A 21,225-nucleotide genomic window follows, 5' to 3' on the forward strand; every position below is an offset into this window, starting at 1 on the left:
CACTCGACTTTATATTAACCGTTATTAGTATTTTCAGATAATGTAAAAATAAGTATTTGTATTTTAATTTAAAAATATTAATAAATATTCGAAAAGATAATACATACCAATGATACACGAATGCATGTATTTATTAGACATTTAATAATTAATACAATTTTTAAAAACAAATGTAATTTTAGCTACGCAAACCACGGCGATGGAGACAACGGAAGGAGAGACAACTCCACCCAACAAAAGTAATTAATTAATTGTTATCTAACTTTGATACAGTTAAAACTAGATAATCACGAACGTTACACACATTAACAATGTTAAATATAAATGGAGACCTTACAAATAACCATTTTAGAGTTTCTAAATTTCATTAAACGTTGCTTTAAGGTACTGACAGGAGGAAAATTTACCTTATTATTTTCGGTTGAATCATATTATCATACAACATACTTTAATAAACACGGCATTATGGCAAAGCTGCGTTTGACTTTTTTTGTCCTCGTACAGTTTTTATTTCAAATACATTTCTACTACAGGGTTATAGTACACTCGACTTTATATTAACCGTTATTAGTATTTTCAGATAATGTAAAAATAAGTATTTGTATTTTAATTTAAAAACATTAATAAATATTCAAAAAGATAATACAAACCAATGATACATGGATGCATGTATTTATTAGACATTTAATAATTGGTAGTAATATTAAGAACTATCCTTCACTATATCAGCTCGCTAATGTCTGTAAATTGTGGTCACGGACGGCGGCATTCACGGGGCAGATAATCGTCTTTTGGATATCGCGAGCTACTGATGGTGCTTTGAAGCTAATATTTTTTAGTCGTGCCGACTTCATAAATTAGGAATTACTATACATTTTATATTCATTCGGTGCGCAATAATGTTTAGGCAAGCAACTCTAATGTATCAAAAAAATTTGATGTAATTAAAAAAAATTGAAAAAAAAACCAAAAAAAAAAAACCAAACAACAAAACAAATAAAAAGTATTTTAATAGCACGCTTTTATTGAAATAAAAAAGAAGAGAATAAATGATTTATGTAAATATATAATAATGAACTTCTATTTAACTAACTAGAAATAATTAGGAATCGGAAATTGTGTAAAATGCCACTTCTGGTTATTGGAGGTCCCTAAAAAAGTGAAAATCATCCCAATATATAAAAGCCCATGTGCGCACTTCTCTCTCTCTCTCTCTCTCTCTCTCTCTCTCTCTCTCTCTCTCTGTCCGCAAAATATTTTCGCCGGATATCACATCAGAATCTGCAGCGATATATGGAGAACTTGATACGGACTTTGGTTGAAAATAATATGGTAGATGTTTTAAATGTATAACCAACATTGTATTTAAAGAAGAAAAATAAAAAAAGGCGTATTCGATGTAGAAAAACAGTTCTAATTATGCAACAGGAAAAGTGTTTATAGTTTTGAAAAAGAACCCACGAAACAATGACGTCAATAATGTTTATACATTAACTAATGACGTCATCTGTCGAGTTTAGAATAAAAAGAAATGAACTATTTCATTCAAATTTGATTTAGATCTACGCACGCTATGAAATGTATACAATACAATTTTCCCGACCTAAACTTATAAAATTTATTTTATCTATTTGGATTCTAGATCTAGAGATTCTAGATCTAGACTAGATCTAAATCTACGCAAAAACTAGACGTAGAAGCTAAGTCGCTAAGATCTAGATTTAGACTCTATCTACTCTAGAATCTATTCCAAAAATAAATTTCTATATTAAACTAGTTCAGGCCTTAATTATTTTATAGAAATCTTTGTTTAGCTATGGAACTGGCTAATTTGGGATAAAAAAATTAATTTGAAAGAATAGACATATTCGCGTAAGTTAATTTTTTTAAAAATACGTCTTTCATTCTCAATGGTTATATAAGTTGCCTAAATAGCTGAGATGATAGTGTACTTAAAACCACGCAGGTGGTGCGGGATCGAGACACACCAAGTCTAACTTATATTTTATTTTTTTAAATATGTAAATCTTTCGATTTTAGACTATAAAGAAAGGAACTACTTCATTCAAATTTGATGATCAAGACGCACGCTATGAAATATATACAATTGTATCGGTCAAACTAATACAAATTACTTAAAACAACATAATGACCATCGAATAGCCAGATTTTAACAGAAACATTTAAGTCACTTAATCAGTGTGTGCCTGTGTTATGTTAAATGTGTCGAATTTTTAGCTAATTAGTTATTTCTTTGCTTTGTCACTAATATCGTTCAGCGTGTAGTAAAGCACATTGCGTTTTGACCAATTACTATTTCATAAATTATTTATCTCAAACAAGTACAACATTTTAAAATATATAGGCCTATATTTCACTTGAAACGGGTACCGATGGATAGGCTAATTATAAGCTCCTATACATATATGTGAAATTTCGTCTGTCTTACTGAAATATCACTCCGCTATGGCAACGGAGGATATAGACATGATGTTTAATAAATTTTTAATTACTTAAACATTTAAAATAGAATAGAAACTCTTAGAAAAAAAAAATTGCACACAAAATGAACGGAAAACAAACTGTGTATAATAGTGCGGAATATTAGTAGTACTTTATAAATTCACATGAGCCTTTTTTAAGAAATCGGAAATAGCAAAAATAACTACTTTCGTTCAAACGGAAATTACTGAAAATTTAACAGAAGGCAGAGAATTAGATCTTTTACTAACATGTGAAATGTCATTTATCTATCTGAAAAAATACTCAAGTTATAGGCTTCTGAAAAATTGAAAGTAGAAAAAGTTCCACTTCCTTTTATCGGAAATCAATCAAAAGTTGATACGGATCCACGATTTTAATACAATACTTGAAATTTCTTCGTGAAATTATCGTGTTTACAGACACACAGACACACACACTTACACACACAGAAATACGGACAAGATTGCAAAACTATGTTTTTTGACTCAGGGAGTTTTAAAACGTCGAGATTTGTGAAAATCTCGATTTTTTTGCACGATTACAATATTTTCTATACGAAGTTTTTTGTCAATTGTTAAGGAAAGTATTAAGTCAATTATTTTATGTTTCTTAAAAATGGCCAAAGTTTAATAATATTACTCATCTAAACCAAGCAATTAGGTTTACATAATTTGTATCTTTATTACTTTAGTTTCGTGAATGAATTCAGACTTCAATATGATGGTCTTTTGAGTAAAACTTTTAAAAATATTTTATTTGTAAGTGAGGTTTTTTAAAGGAGTAACCCGCAATACTTGTAGAAATTCAATGTTTATAGCTTTTAAACTTTAAAAAAATTAAGGTTATCTTCCATTAATTTTCCATCAAACGGCAAGTAAAAAGATGGTTTTTGATTTTGCAATAAATTTACATATATAAAATCAATTAGGCCTATATATTTATGTACGTATTAAAAATATTTACATATCAAAAAACCAATCAACAACAGCTCAGTAGAAATTTGTATACAAACATTTACAGTATGAGCATGGACATATGATAACCAATTCTCTCAATAGGTCTGAATAACGGAACAAAAGTAGAAAATTATACAGAAAATGGACTGTCTGACATTATGAATAAGGTAAGTCAGCATGAGACTGGAAGATTTTCAAAAACTATAATGCAAAATAGTAAGTGAAACTCAATGAATGATTCCAAAGTACCCATTATCACGAGTTTTATATATGTATCATGTTTTCTTAAAATGCGATCTTTGTTCATAGTATTTTAAAAAGTAATTAATAATAATAAAAAAAATTGTAGTTGTAATAATGGGCATTTCTTATGTTAAGTAATTTTTTCATTGAGTTTAACCAGTGATTTCATTTATTAAATATTTTTAAATGTATTAAAAAAATCTAACATTGAACCAGTCCTGTTAGTGTTTTAGATAAAAATTCCTTTTTTGAAAAGAAAAAATTGCAATTAATTGTGTTTGTGTAGGGGGTCGGATATTTAGGTCACAAACGGACAGCTTTTTAGAAGAAGGGGTAAGACGTTTCACACAGCCTATTTTTAAGCTTGACATGAATCAGTTAAGAAGAAATGTATAACAAAATAAGCGCACCTTTACACATCTGACAAAACAAGATGATCTTCAGAGAAACCATATTCAATAAAAGTTTTAAAAAATATTTTATTTTTAAAAGTATATATGCATATGCATATATATATATATATATATATATATATATATATATATATATATATATATATATATATATATATATATATATATATGCATATACATGTGTGAATAAGTAAATTTACACGGTTCACTTGCATTTCTCAACATATCGTGTTAGGTTCGATCACTGGAAAATGGAAATTTATCCAGAAATGAAAGTGAACAGATCGTCCGTAAAATCTCCACTGATCTTCTGAAAATGACTCGGTCACAAAATACAAGTACATCAAACTTCTACATGAAGAGTGTTGAAATTTTGTCCACGTTAGCTTCAATAATTGAAGAACATGAGGTGTCGGTGGACACAGCCACTCTGGAGGTACTAACATTCATGTTTTACACTGTCTTGTTTATGAGTTGTTGTGTGTTGCTTTGTTTCAGCTAAATTAAGGGTCCTCTGTTTATGAAGTCCACAAAAAATTGGAATTTTCGACTCCCCTCTCCACCTCCCGTCCACATGCGTCCACTTTCGGCACGCACCACCCACCCCCCCCCCCCCCACCATGTGTATCATCACACAAAATTATAAATCTCTCAAATCAAACCATGCTGCCAATATTTACTAATTCAATAACATGTAATGTGTGCCTTGCTATGCTATAAATTGATTATTTAGTATAGGGATTTAATACTTTCAGTAACATCTTTACTAAGCCTAGATATTAATTGTATAGCCTAAAAGTGTTGAAAAAAAATAAGTATATTTTACACGACTTAGTATAAATTAGGCTCTATATTGTAATAGATTGACGATAGAAGCATGTGATTGTATATAAAACGTTTATTGGCCTCCAACTACATGATGGTAACGAGAGAGGGCGGAAGTGACGAGACACAAAAGTATATGTACATATAAGGGACATCACTCAAGATAACAGTATAAATATAATACTAATACAAGAAGAGTGAGTTCCCTTGACTTCACAATTCTCACTATATTACATATATGATAGGCGATTGGTTTATTTCAATGTTTTTTTTTGCCATACCAAACAGAAACTGCAAAGTATTAATCATTTATGTTTGTATTTAATTGGATTTTTTCTGCAATTGTAGATGTCGTATAGCAGGGGTTCCCAACCATTTTTCACTCTAGAGCACATTCTAAAATATCGGTAGGGAGGCGGGCACCACCTATTTTAAATCGACAAACTCCTTCCAGAGGCGTAGCGACCCTTCCCGTCACCCGGAACAAAACTTTCGATTTGCATCCCCCCCTCAAACTTTCGATTTGCACCCCCCCCCTCAAATTTTCGATTTGCACCCCCCTCAAATTTTTGATTTGCACCTCCCCCCCCCTCAAATTTTCGATTTGCACCCCCCCCCTCAAACTCTTTCGATTTCCATCCCCTACAACCTTTCAATAATGTTTATAAAAAATTCTATCTCTGTCGAATAGTGAGAGGCGGGCACATACGAATCGTTCGGCGGGCGCCATGGCGCCCGCTGGCACGGGGTTGGGAACCCCTGTCGTATAGTATTAACAATCATAACATTTGTACACAGAAGCCTTCTCTGGTTCATGGCCTCAATCTCTGTTAACTTTATTTCTCGTTTTATAAAAAAAAAAAAAAACAACAACTCATTTTTAAGGCAGGGTGAGCGTTCGTGCAAAGACTGGAAAATGTCTAAAGTTAACATTAGACTTTATAAGTCTGAAAAACTACTAAAATGTTGTTTTATTGAAAGAGTGATCGCCCATGAAAGCTGTCTATATCTAGATTCTACACACAATTTTCCCTAAAGTTAGTCAGAGGTTGAAGGCTGTCATAAAATATTTTTTTATTAAAGAGGGTAGGTTAGTGAGGCTATATACCAAACTATTTGATGTCATTTGTCTGTCTAGCTATTAAGGACAATATGGGTTGGGTTAAATTTCGTCTAATCAACGTGACGTCATATTACTTTTACTAAACTTTACGGACACTTTTCGCTACACGTGTTTCCATAACAAACCACCTCTCTCGCTTTTATCTTGAGCCCTACACACCTGACGACGTGAGCCCTACACACCTGACGACGTGAGCCCTACACACCTGACCACGTGAACCCTACACACCTGACCACGTGAGCCCTACACACCTGACGACGTGAGCCCTACACACCTGACGACGTGAGCCCTACACACCTGACCACGTGAGCCCTACACACCTGACGACGTGAGCCCTACACACCTGACGACGTGAGCCCTACACACCTGACGACGTGAGCCCTACACACCTGACCACGTGAGCCCTACACACCTGACGACGTGAGCCCTACACACCTGACGACGTGAGCCCTACACACCTGACGACGTGAGCCCTACACACCTGACGACGTGAGCCCTACACACCTGACTACGTGAACCCTACACACCTGACCACGTGAGCCCTACACACCTGACGACGTGAGCCCTACACACCTGACGACGTGAGCCCTACACACCTGACCACGTGAGCCCTACACACCTGACGACGTGAGCCCTACACACCTGACGACGTGAGCCCTACACACCTGACGACGTGAGCCCTACACACCTGACCACGTGAGCCCTACGCACATGACCTACAAAATTTTCTCCCCTCCCCTATACTCGCTAGTAATAATTGCCGCTTTTTTCTAATGCGGGAGGTATACAGTTACATTCGATACACTTATTCACACGCTATGTTAATTTTTTTTAGCACAACAACTGCCGATTAATTCATACATTTTGCATGCAGTATTTAAAAAAAATGTATTTTGACGTTAAATTCAACAAGTGGGAGTCAACATTGACTCAAACCACCCCTCCACATTTCACACGCGGTCATAAAAATATTTCTTTTTCTTTTAAAGACTTTAGCTCAAATAGTGGATTATCTTTTACCTCTGGATAGTGGAAAATCCAATACAGCAAATGGACCAACTACCATATACTTTTCTCTAGAGAAAATAGCCCTTGCTAGCTTAAGGACATTCGACGGAAATGACTCCATCTTTATTTATGAGAACATTGGTAGGTTTGTTTAGTTATTTAAAGCATTTTATTTCAAATCTGTAAGAAATGAACTGTAAAATATAATGTCTAATGAAATCATTTAGTGAACAGTGTGGTCGGGAAGGAGATCGTATGACTACTAACTCCAAAAGTATTGGGTTCAAACCGCCTTGGCAGATTCATCTTGCTAGCTGGGGACGGTAACTCATCTAGGATTGAAAACTTCTAAAATTAAACAACTGTTGTCTTGTAGGAAGCAAATCCTAAAAGAAAAGCGGACTGAAGTAAAAGACAAAGGACCAGATACTGCATAATATGTTGCACATAATATTTAGTTGATATGTATGTCAACCTACCACAAAAACCTACGGCTCATTTGTTGCATGCTACTCTTTGAATGAGTAAATCTGACGTTTTTGCTCCTAATTTTAAAATGAAAAATACAGGGCAAAACATGCAATTAGAGTACGTACATTTTTTATTCAAAGGTTAATTTAACAAATGCTTGAGAACAGGACTTAAAAGTCACGCGATTACCTCAAAATATATTTTAGTTGAATCTATGTAGGAAGTAATTATCGTTAAGGCCGCTATCAATTGATCAAGTTGTTCTACATCAAAATTGAGGTAGATTGGAGTGGTTCTATTATAATACACTGACGAGAAGCCATGCTGTTTGTATATATTTTATTGGGCCTTCGCTAACATGATGGAGGGACCGGAACAGGAAGTAACAATAGATAAATACAAGGGGCATCACTCAATCACAACATTATAAATATAACTAATACAAGAAGAGTGAGTTCCCCTGACCTCACAAATCCCAATATATTACATCCCTTTACCCTTAGTAAACACAACACATCTCTCAATAGAACAATTTGCAGTATCCTAAAATCACCAATTATATTTTAACATGAACACTATGGTAGATTACATCCTTACAAACAATGCACAATATGTTACAACATAATTAAAACACAAAACAATGATGTCAAAGTCCTTTTGACCTTTAAAATCATAGGTCTAACTTATTTGGGACTTTGATTGTCCTGCTTGACCTTCTCAGTGGCTTTTTGATTTGGTGACTCAAGATTCTGACCATATGGATTCTCTATCTCAGGAGGTCTAGGATTTAAATCATTAACTCTAGAATTTACATTTTCTGACTCCAGACAACTTGGTTCACTCATATCAACAGAACTTGGTTGTGGAACAAACTGAGTTGGTGTGAACTGTTCAGATTTGGTGGGATTGATAGATTCACACTTATTATCTGCACAAGTTATTTTTAACTGGTCTGCATGTCTACGGACAATAAGTCCATCATTTGTTTTTACTTTATAAGACACAGGTCCTGTACATTGAATAATTTGACCTGGTATCCATTTTTCCTTTCTCCCATAGTTTCTTAGATACACATTCTCATTAACTGCAAATTCTCTTTCAATGGATGATTTGTCATGATTTACTTTTTGTGTATGTTGATGTTGGGAAACAGACCTTTGAACAGTTGGATGTAGTAGGTCAAGATGAGTTTTAATTTTCCTACCACATAGCAATTCGCATGGTGCAACATCTGTTGTTATATGAGGAGTTGTGCGGTATTTGGCTAATAACCTGTTTACTCTTTCATTGTCACATTTAGCTTCTTCTGTTTGGTATTTACTTTTGATGTTACCCTTTTAGTTTCTGTAAGTGCTAATGATGTTAGCAAAGTTGTTTGATGATCACATTCCTTCTTACTAATGTATTCTCTTTAAAAGCATTTGAAATTGCCATATCACCATAATCATTTATTAAGTTACAAATACTTTGTTTAGGCAACTCTGACTGATAATGGACTGCATCTTCTCCATCTTTTATATTATCTTCACAAAGGTTTTTATTTGTTATTTTATATGGCCTTAAGTCATCATTCACAGACTCTTCAGGCCAACCATTCTTACAGTACTCATATACTTTTATTAAGCACTCATCTTTTTGTGTTTCTCTTTTAATATCATTCACATTTATATTGGAGTTATCCATGATAGTGAAGAGAACAAATACATCTTCTGGTACATAGCTAAGGCTTTGGTTTTTTAAAGGTAATCTACTAAGACTATCTGCACTATTCTCAGATCCAGGTTTGTATTTCAATTCATAATTGTATGCAGTTAGTGTGATAGCCCATCTTTGAATTCTTGGTGAGGCATGCTCAGGTAGGGTTTTGTTTTCTCCAAATAAACCTAGCAATGGTTTATGATCTGTAAAGATGGTGAACTTCCTACCAAACAGAAACTTATGAAATTTCTTAACACCAAAAATGATGCCTAAGCCTTCCCTATCTAAGTGAGAATAATTTTTCTCAGCCTGGTTCAAAGATCTACTGGCAAAAGCAATGGGTCTGTCACCCTTTTCATCCATGTGGGACAAGACTGCTCCTACACCATCTGGTGAAGCATCACATGTTAATATAAGTCTTTTCCCTGGGTCATAGTGAGTTAGTAAGGTGTCAGAAGACAAAGCTTCTTTTGCTGTATTAAAAGCAGCATCTTGTTGTTTACCCCAGTGCCAAGTTGCATTTTTCTGTAGCAGCTTGTACAGTGGTGATAGTTTACCAGACAGATTCCCTATGAACTTTGCATAGTAATTTATCAAGCCCAAAAAAGCTCTTAGTTGTTGGGTATTTTAGGGGGTCGGCGTGGTCGAGTCGGTAAAGCTCATGGTTGCTAAACCGAAAAGTCTCGAGTTCGAACCCTCGGGCAGATGAGGCTCGTTAGCTGGGGACAGCCACTCTTCTAGGAGAGACAACTCCAAAATTAAACAACTGCTGCCTTGTAGTTTGTTCTTGGTTGGACAAAGGCTATGGAAGCAAATCCAAAAAGAAAAGCAGGCTAAAATCGGAGTCAATGGCCTCAATGGCGCATAACCAGTTGACACGTAACGCTTAATTGTGTTGAAGGCGTGGTCGATAAATTCGAACAGTCTCGAGTTCAAACCCACTGGCAGATAAATCTCGATCCCCTTCAACACTAATAATTAAAAACGAAGAAGAAGAAAGAAGAAGTTGGGTATTTTCAGGTTTGGGTGCTTCTTTAATGGCTTTTGTTTTCTCTGGTTGAGGTCTGATACCTTGCTTGCTTAATATATAACCAAGAAAACTAATTTCTGTCTACATGAATTGACATTTATCTTTGTTTATCTTTAAACCTTTTTCACCAACTATTTTCAAGACTTTATCAAGTGTTTTAAGATGTTCAGTGTCATTCTTACCAGTTATATACACATTGTCAAAGTAAACACAAACATTTGGAATATCCTTAAAAATACTGTCCATGACAGCCTGGAAAATTCCAGGGCTGGATGATATACCAAAACATAGTCTTTCATATTGGTAGAGTCCTTTATGTGTGTTTATTGTCGTATAGACTTTTGAATCTGGATGCAGTTCTAGTTGAGTGTAAGCATGACTAAAGTCTAATTCAGTGAATTTGTCTCCTCCTGCCAAATTCAAAGAAATTTCCTCAATGTTAGGAATAGGGTACCTATTTAGCTCTATTTGCTTATTCAGTGTAGCTTTATAGTCTCCACAAATTCTTACAGAACCATCCTTCTTTAACACTGGCACAATGGGCGTTGCCCAATCGGAATAGTCTACCTTCTTTATGATGCCATTAGATTCCAATCTACTTAGCTCATTTTCAATTTTATCCCTCATTGCATAAGGTGGAACTCTAGCTTTGCAGTATCTTGGATTTGTGTCTTTAATGCTTATCTTCACTGTTCTATCATTTAGTAATCCAGGATTACCAAAAACACATTTATTTTCAGATATAACTTTATCTATTGAAGTAAGACTAGATTCTCTTGCATTGTTCAATGAACATGTACTCTCCCAATTTAACTTAAGATCACTTAACCAGTTCCTACCTAGTAATGGTGGTCCATTTCCTTCAACCACAAGAAGAGGAAGTTTAACACTTTGACCATTATAACTTACATGAACCATACACTCTCCTATTACCGGAACATTGTCACCAGTGTATGTTGTTAGACACTTGTGACATGGTTGTAGAGGCACTGATCCTCCTGTGACAGCGTCAAAGTCCTTCTTTGCGATGACTGTTAGAGATGCTCCAGTGTCAAGTTGGAAGCTGATGCTCTTACCGTTGATATAAACTAGTACACTGATGGGAGCATGACTTATTGATTTCACAGAGAACAGGTTGAAATCCGGCTGCGAATCAGTTTGAGCATTTTCACAGGTAGAGTGGTTCATTGGTTGGGTTAGGTAGTCTTGGTGAGAGTTAACATAGTGCTGCCTTTGGTTGCGGTACTGTCTTGACTGGCTAGATTTAGCAACAGACGAAGACTTTGCAAAGCAGGCCTTGGAAATGTGACCTTGCATACTGCACTTATAACAAGTAGCTGACTTGAACTTGCATCGATGAGATGCATGGGGACCTTTGCATCGATGACATTTTTGATAATTATTACTAGATTTAGATCTAGGATTTGAACGTGCAGGCTGTTTAGCATAAGTTGGAATGCTCTGATGGGGTTGGTGTTTATTGACTAACCTGCTGTTTACTGCATGGATCTCTGAAGGTGCTAGAGATCTCGCCGCCTCGGATGACTGCTGGAATGAAGTTGCTAGTTGTATTGCTTTTTCTAATGTTAGATCTGACTCGAGAAGCAACTTTCTTTGAATATCAGGGCTGTTTACACCTGTCACAAACTTTTCACATAGTCTGTCAGACAGCGTGTCTCCGAATTCACAAAATTCACTTAAATGACGTAAAGCAGCAACATATTCTGATATTGACTCGTTTGGTTGACGAGTCCTACTGTCAAATCTAGCTCGACATAGAAACTTTGATGGGGTAGGCGCATGGTGGTCTGTTAGCAATTTGCTCAGCTCGTTAAAGCTCTTGGTAGTTAGACTAGCTGGTGCGCATAAGTCCTTTAGTAGCCTAAATTGTTGAGGCCCTATGACTGTTAACAAAACAGCTCTCTTTTTGGCTTCTATCGTCACGTTGTTAGCTTCAAGGTAAAAGCTTAACCTATCTAGATAATCATGAATGATTTCATCATTCGAATCAAATTCTTTTATTTGGCCATACAGCGCCATTATTCTAGAAATACTTAGCCAATATGCTCTAGCAAACCTCTTTTTGAGTAAGTAGGTGCTCTTTCTAGTGGATTATTTATCCTCGTCGCCAATTGAGGTAGATTGGAGTGGTTCTATTATAATACACTGACGAGAAGCCATGCTGTTTGTATATATTTTATTGGGCCTTCGCTAACATGATGGAGGGACCGGAACAGGAAGTAACAATAGATAAATACAAGGGACATCACTTGTAACAACATGAATTCTTTGTTGTTGTGGGTTAGCTTTCATACAGGAACACGAGCAACAGTGGCAACTTCAAATGACAACTTTATTTACACTATGTACAGATAAATCCGTGGTACATCCATATTTGAAGATCAACTGATATAGGTACAAATAATAATCACGACTCCAAGTCATGGAGACATCTTACATTCACTGCCATCGTTCCAGTCCCAAGTCCTAGCACACAACCCCCGTTCACCTTTCGCTCTCTCTTTTATTCACCACTTTCTCTCCCCTTACGTCAATGAGCGATCTCACCCAAAACACGGAAAAACACATGACGATCGCTCAGACAGTCCTTCCGCTAGCCAGGTACTCTTCATTCATGCAAAACACAATATAATAAAGATACATAATAATACAGTCTGTGACACGTCCCCCCTTCGAATAAAATTTTGTGTAACAAAATTTATAAATACAATATTGGTAGGGCAGGATCATGTGCCAGACAACAAAATTTTTATACATCTCAAAAAACATGGAAAAATACATTCTTTGTAGACTAATGCACAAGCATTATGTGTAATATATTCAAATATGAGAAAGAAAAACATTTCAATTACCAAGTAATTGTATAAACAAGACAAATGAGTTTAGTGAATTACCAAACTATAATACATAGTTGAAATTATCAAAGACTTAATTCAACTCATGAATTAAATAATTATATCCTATGTAGTAAAAAAACTTCCTTATCATCAAGGCATGTTATTACTACACATAAGTAATATACCTTATTGTCTCCCCTAGTCGACCCATTTCAGTCATATCTAGGTCACAACACAACATTCTTGCCTTTCACAGGTATCGACTGATACAATTCATCATTGAGACTTCCGTCTTATTGTTATGCGGAATAAATAGTCTCTAACTTTTACTTGATTTACTTTATTCACTGTTAATTAATAGTATAGAATAGGTTTAACATAATACAGTTTTCATTCTTTTGAAATATTACACAATTTATATAATTTATTCTTTTGAAATATTACACAATTTATATAATTTATATTTACTGATACAAAATGTTTGATATCCATATTTTACAGTTACAGACTGTATAATATTAATGAACTGTCAATTGATAATTTATTATTATCCCAATATTTTTTTTATTATAAATGTTGACTTATGTGGTTTAGGTTAGGCTCAGTTTCTGTACTGTCAACATTTTGGCGAGACAAAAAATCTGCTACTACATTATCCTTCCCTTTTATAGACTTAATTTCATACTGAAAATCCAGCAGAATCAATAACCATCTGTTTATTTTGCTGTTGGCTATCCGTTTGTTGTTCATAGCTAACAATGGCTTGTGATCGGTGAGGAGAATGAATTTTCTTCCTAATAGATATTTCTGCAGTTTGGTCATGGACCATACAATGGCCAGACATTCTTTCTCCACAGTTGAGTAGTTTTGTTCCGTTTTATTTAGTGATCTACTCAGATAAAATATGGGCCGTAGTACTTTGTCCACTTCTTGCATTAAACATGCACCCAATCCATAATTTGAAGCATCCGTTACCAGTGTTAGTGTCTTCTCAAAGTTAGGTGCAGTAAGCGTTACTTCATGTTCAAAGTACTGCTTTATTAGCTGTAAAGCATCTTGACATTCTTTAGACCAATTTATTGTTCTACTGCTGTCCTTGGTAATTAGCTGTCTTAGAGGTAGAGTTATATCTGAGTACTTGGGTATGAATTTGCTGTAGAAATTAAATAGACCCAATACACCTTTGACTTCTTTCTTGGTTTTAGGTATTTCTAAGTTGAGAATTTTATTTTTATTTCCGTCAGTAGGTCTAATTTGATTTTTGCCTACTTTAAATCCCAAAAAATCCATTTCTTCATTTGCAAATTTTAACTTTTCAGGTGCAATAGTCGCGCCATGCTCCCTTAATTTTGTTAGTACCTCTCTAACTGACTGCATATGTGTCTTGATATCCTTAGAATGAATACATATGTCATCTACAAAATGGACGACATTCTTTATATCTGCCAGCATTATTCTCATAAATCTGGAGAATGTTGCTGTTGAATTTACTAGGCCAAAAGGCATAACATTCCACTCAAATAATCCTTCATCAGTTGTAAACGCTGTGTATTGTTTGGATTCCTCATCCATACCTATTTGCCAAAAACCTCGGTTTAAGTCCAGATGAGTGAAAATTGTTGAGTTCCCTATCTCTTCCAATAGTTCATTTGTATCTCTCAGTGGTTCTGCGTCTATTTTCGTGATTTTATTCAAATCTCTATAGTCACAGCAAATTCTTACTTTTCCATTCTTCTTTTTTACTATCACCATTGGTGAAGCTACAGATGAATTTGAGCGTTGTATTTTGTTAGTTTCGATCAAATGATTTAATTCTTTCTTCACTGCTTCTCTGTATGCATAAGGTACTGCATATTGTTTCTTTTTGAAATTAGCATCCTTGTTTAATTCTATGACATGAGTAATTGTTCTTGTGTAGCCAGTATCTTCAGTAATGACATCTTTGAATTCGTTCAATAACTGCTGTAGTTCTTTTCTGTACTTCAGCGGAGTAATTTGCTGGATTTCTTCTTCTGTTTGAATTATGTTCGCTAAGGTAGGTTGTTCCTCTATAATTACTACGCTAGATTGTTCTTCTATTTGACGTTTTGACAGTTCTTCATCACGACCAACTTCCTCATTTATGTCAGTGTCATGTGTATTAATGTCCTCCATCAATTGAGTTATCTGATCAGGCATGTTATCGTATTTCCTCAGTAGATCAACATGTACTATCTTTATTGTGCCTTTGATGTCCACAGCATAATCTACTTCGTTCACTTTCTTTTTAACCACAAATGGTCCCTGCCATAATTTGACCCCTTTCCAGGTAGGTAGCCAAACATAGACATTGTCTGTCTCCTTCAATTGCCTGAGGTATCTATTTTTGTTTTTCAATTTTCTCTGTCTACTTGCCTCTCCCTCCGCATTTTGTTGAGCAGATTGTAATCCATATACCATTTTGCTTTTCTTTTCAGTAATGAACTGAAAAGTATCTTGTTCAGTGATTTGAGTGCCAAGTAATCTATCATTTAGCAACGACAGCGGCCCTCTTGGATTTGATCCAAACATTAATTCAAATGGCGAGTACCCCGTCGCGTCATGCACTGTTCCTCTATAGGCGAACAGTATCGCCGGAATATACTCATTCCACTCCTTAGGATGATCTTCTGTGGCTTTTGCTAGCATTACCTTGAGTGTTTTATTCCACCGTTCACACATACCGTTTGCTTGCGGTCTGTAGATGGTCGAGTGTACCTGAGTGATCTGCAGCAGCTTTGTTAATGCATTAGTCACATTAGAGGTAAATTGTTTGCCGTTGTCTGACAGCAGAGTATCAGGAAAACCATATCTTGAAAAAATGTCTAATAATGCAGAACATATAGTTTCGGATTTTATATCCCTTAGGGGTATAGCTTCTGGCCATCTGGACGCCATGTCTATTAGAGTTAGAATAAATCTGTGACCTTTTTTTGATGCAATTGGTAGAGGTCCTACTATGTCTATAGCCACTTTCTCAAACACCCTTCCTATTTTATCAGTTGGCTGTATAGGAGCAATATGTTTGCTGTGTAGATGATTTTTAGTTATACATTGCTTGCATTTACCAATGTATCTTTTCACATCCTGATGGATTCCCGGCCAGAACGAGTTGTCAAGGATTCTATTTATAGTTTTCCTGACTCCCATGTGCCCAGCCAAAGGACTATCATGTGCTGTCTCCAAGACTACACCTTTCAGTGTCTCTGGAATGACTATTTGTGTCCTTTTAATGCTGTTATTCTGAAATATTCTAACCAGTATATCATTTTTTATTTCATAGCAGTGGCCTCTGTACTTTCCTTGTCGTTTATTGATGTTATTCATCAGTTTTTTTGTGACTTCATCCTCTTTTTGTAGCATTGCCATCTCAGGCGCTGTTAAGTGCGTTTGTACTATAGGTTTTAGCTTCTCTGCGTTATCATCCTGTATAATGGCGTTTACAACCATCTTACCTTTCTTGGCTTGCCATGCTTCTAAAAATTTCATTGAGTCATCCGGAATACCCGGGATGTTGCCAACTATTAGAGGACAAATAGGGTTCTCCATCACAACTGCTGTGAATGAACCCGTAACCCATGGGCAGTCTATTTCAATCTTCGCCATATCACAATGGATAGACATCCTATTAGCTAACCTGACCTCTTGTACTTCTCCGGTGTAATCTGATTCTTTTACCATTGCTTTGTCAACAATCAATGTTGTACAGCCTGTATCCCTTAGGCAAAGTGTGTTTTTCCCATTCAATACCGCTGGGAAATAAAATAATCTTCCATTAGCATCACGGGCAGTAGCTACTATTTGTTTCGCTTCCGTATCACCGTTATTATTTTTCTGCCTTTCAATATTATTAAATGACAGCCTACTTCCTTGGTTGAAAGAATTATTCCTGTAGTCTTGCGGGTTTCTGTTGGTACCACTATAGTATCTGCTTGGACTCGGTGGTGAATATTCCCTACGGTTAGTATAGTCACCGCTGTTTCTATTGTGCTGGTATCCCCAGCTCTTATACCTCCCACTGCTATTAGGACCTTGTCGCTGTCTGTCATTCATATTGTTCAGCCTCCAGCATTCAGCTCGCATGTGACCTTCTTTACCACAGTGATAACATGTTATCCTTATTGGTCTACTCTTTCCAATGTTAGGCAGGCTGTTACGCCTATTTCTTGTCGGCGATTGTGTTCTCGGTAGCTGTTTGTATCTGCCCGCTACTGTCTGTGCCAGTACGGTTTCCTCTGCCGACAACTGCTCATGGGGGTGTGAATCCCTGAACGTTGCCACCGCTATTCTAAGCTGATCTTCCGTCTTTATTTTCCTTTCTTTTAGAAAGCTGAATAAGCCCTCGCCCGCTTCATCATAAATTTTGAGGATTAGAAACTGATCTAACAGAGCCTTTGGATCAGTTGTGTCTATCTCCGCTAGTTCAAAGTATTTTAGCAAGTTTTCCTTCATTTTAAATATAGTGGCCGTTGTGTCCAGGTGGCTCTCCAGTTTCATCGCCACAAAGGCTTTTCTATATTCGTCCTCTGACTTCCCATAACAAGTGAGTAGTTTCTTTTTAATATGGTCATAGTCCATTTTTTGAATATCAGTAAGCGTGCCAATTATGTTTAAACATTCACCCGTGAGCCTGCTCAGCAAAGTACTTGCCCACATGCTTCTACTGTAGTTGTTAGTTGTGGCAATGCACTCAAATTGTGTTAGGTAGTTTAATATTTCTTCTCCTTCTCTTAAGTCCCTGAATTTCAGCTGTAATCTGGTTGAGTGCTCACCCGCCTGTTCAGTTGCGGCCATATTACTATTTATTCTTCTCAGTTCTATTTCATGCTTGTGCTTTCTGTCATCTTCTTCTCTTTTTGCTGCAATCTTTCTTTCATCATCTTCTATTTTCCAATTCCTTTCCTCTAACCTCCTAGCCCTCTCTTCTGCCTTCCTAGCCTTCTCTTCTTCTTTTTCTTCAGCTTTCGCCTTAGCAGCTTTCTCTTCATCTTTCTTTAGTAGTTCTTTTATAAATGCCAACCTGTCTTCCTTCGGAATGTCAATTTCCTTCACAAGTGCTGCATATGTTTCAAAATTTGACATTTTGATATATTTTCTATGACATAAAATATAAATACATTAGTTGACAATAGATAAATGTTAATTAATTTACAATACCCTTTCTTGGTTTCTGGCTTGTTTTAGTTGATTACAGACATCTGGTAATCCAAGAAAAGTTCATAGTACATATATACGTCCAAAAATAGTTCACTTTGTTGATTCCAAAAAGTTGAAAAAATTCAAAATAGTTCTAGTAGCCTGTTACAGAGTAGAAATTTGTCCAGTTTTAGATAAGACATCTTTAGGAACAGTTTAGGAACAGTTACAAAAATAAACTTGATCTGCTAAATCCAAACAGTAGAAAAACTTGAACAGCTAATCCATATAGAAAAAACTTGAACAGCTAAATCCAAACAGTAGAAAAGAAACACTAAGACTTGATCGGCTAAATCCAAACAGAAAAAACACACAGACGATATTTACTCGACATTGGTGAGACAATATCGAAATAAGGTGATAAAAATTATCACGTTGATGACTTGACTTGAACAAAACGTCTGACTTGACTACAGCAACCCTTCTGACTTGAGTGTAGATAGATGACTTTCAAGAACTTGACGTACTTGGTAAACAGTGGAAGACCACAGACTGTAATATCTCCATTTCTGACATATGTAGCACCAATTCTTCAACCACTTGTGACATCATAAGTAACAGTAATACAATGTAGCAACATCACTTTATTGCCTCCACTTCTGACACCATATGTAACAACATGAATTCTTTGTTGTTGTGGGTTAGCTTTCATACAGGAACACGAGCAACAGTGGCAACTTCAAATGACAACTTTATTTACACTATGTACAGATAAATCCGTGGTACATCCATATTTGAAGATCAACTGATATAGGTACAAATAATAATCACGACTCCAAGTCATGGAGACATCTTACATTCACTGCCATCGTTCCAGTCCCAAGTCCTAGCACACAACCCCCGTTCACCTTTCGCTCTCTCTTTTATTCACCACTTTCTCTCCCCTTACGTCAATGAGCGATCTCACCCAAAACACGGAAAAACACATGACGATCGCTCAGACAGTCCTTCCGCTAGCCAGGTACTCTTCATTCATGCAAAACACAATATAATAAAGATACATAATAATACAGTCTGTGACATCACTCAATAACAACATTATAAATATAACTAATACAAGAAGAGTGAGTTCCCCTGACCTCACAAATCCCAATATATTACAAAAATCATGCACATAAGATACTAAAGCTGTTCATGTTATGTCAAATCTTTACAGTTTAAACAATTCCTGTTACATTTAATAACAACTACCAAAATTATAGCGTCTCATTGTTCTATCATAGTTTCCATTTTAATATATAGTTGTCGGAAGGTTTTCAAACTATGCCAATGAAAGTTTGAATACAACAAATCTCAAGCACGATGGCAATTGGATACCTGGAATAGAAAGCATCAAATTATTGACACCAAAAGACGCAAAAGGTATTTTATTCACTAGGTTTTGTCTACTTATTAGTTTATTAAAGTTATCTTTTGAGGGATCAGTTGAGAGATTAGTTTTAATAAAGTTATCATTTCAGAGATTAAGCCATTTGCAGCTAAATATTTTTATGTTAATGGTTGTTATTAGTTTCTTTTAATATTATATATATATATATATATATACATATACATACATATATATATATATATATATATATATATATATATATATATATATATATATATATATATATATCTGCTGAATTTTAAAAAACTTTATGTAATAGCTGAAAACACTAAAAATACGAGAAGCTTTTTCAAATATGTTATAAACATGGTTTTAATGGTTCACATATAAACTGCTAATCTGGAAATTTGAGGAGAGAAATTCTAGACCCCTTTGCAATTGAAAAGAAATAACTTGAAGAAAAAAATAAATGTATATACTAAATGCATAGATTTATTCATTCAGCTATAGTAAAATGATGAAAATATCCAATTGGTAGTTGAAAGGAAAATTAAAGACATATTAAATTACTCTATAGGCTACTAAGTCATCATCACATAACACAAGGTAACAAAAAAAGAATCTACTGCACTTTTTGTGTCATTAAGTAGATGCATGCCCATGATCCCAACCTATACATGCTATTGTAGTTGAAAAGATTAATAAATATGCCTTGACTTCTGATTAATTAAAACATGTTAGTTGAATTACTAAGATTATATATTATAACTTGTTGTAAATTATGTTGCCAAAGAAACACTTTTTTTTTCAAATAAAAAGTAAATAAAAATAAAATGTTTCCAAGCACAGGAATCTTATGCTAGAAAAATAATACAAAACTTTATATTCAAACTTTGAGCTGTTATAGTGGTGATTGGTTTCCAGAGGTACCCTAATTTAGAAATAACTATTTTTTCCAGAGCTATTAACTTACACGATATTAATTTATCGCCAATTTGGTGACTCAACCATCGGGTCACAGTAAGTAAAGATTTTTCAAAACAAAATTTAATAATTTATTCTTTAAGTCATTTAGCAAAGTTATAATTATATGTTATTTTATATATGGATATGCATTTCAAATTATTCTCTTTTTAGCCAGTCTAAAAGCTTCAGTTAATTATTTAATATATATTTTTTTCTAAACAAATTGAGAAAAAATTTATGGCGAATCCCATAGCTAAAAAAAATTAGCATAAAATCTGGACAATTGATGATTTACATGCTCTTTCAATATACCTTTTAAAATATTTATTCTGAAATAATTTTTATCTCACTTTAAATAAAATTGTTTTTATTTTATTTCAAGCTTACAATATTTTTTAATGAGTACAAAATGTCTTATATATTTAAAGGGGGTGTCGCTTACTACTTTAATTACTAGCCTAATAATGTTTCTAAAGAATGTTTTTAATTAATGTCAGAAAGTATTAAACACAAAATTTAGTTCAATGACAATGTGATATGTAGCAAAGCAATGATTTAGAAAGATGATTATTACTCTATCATACCGACTTGTGAATATCTATAATT

At 34.8% G+C, this 21,225-nt stretch overlaps 2 protein-coding genes across 2 annotated transcripts in view; both read right to left on the reverse strand.

Annotated features, from left to right (window-relative positions):
* The window catches only part of LOC131935291 (uncharacterized), a 110,456-nt gene that overhangs the window by 13,436 nt on the left and 75,795 nt on the right, over window positions 1-21,225 (reverse strand). The window lies entirely within an intron of this gene.
* LOC131934712 (uncharacterized) lies at window positions 13,677-18,209 on the reverse strand. The gene has a single exon (XM_059290804.1). The coding sequence runs from the start codon at window positions 18,207-18,209 to the stop codon at window positions 13,677-13,679; it is 4,533 nt and encodes a 1,510-aa protein (XP_059146787.1).

Source organism: Physella acuta, unplaced genomic scaffold (assembly GCF_028476545.2).
Source record: "Physella acuta isolate Inbredline_101_S28 unplaced genomic scaffold, ASM2847654v3 ptg000012l, whole genome shotgun sequence".
Lineage (NCBI taxonomy): Eukaryota > Metazoa > Mollusca > Gastropoda > Physidae > Physella > Physella acuta.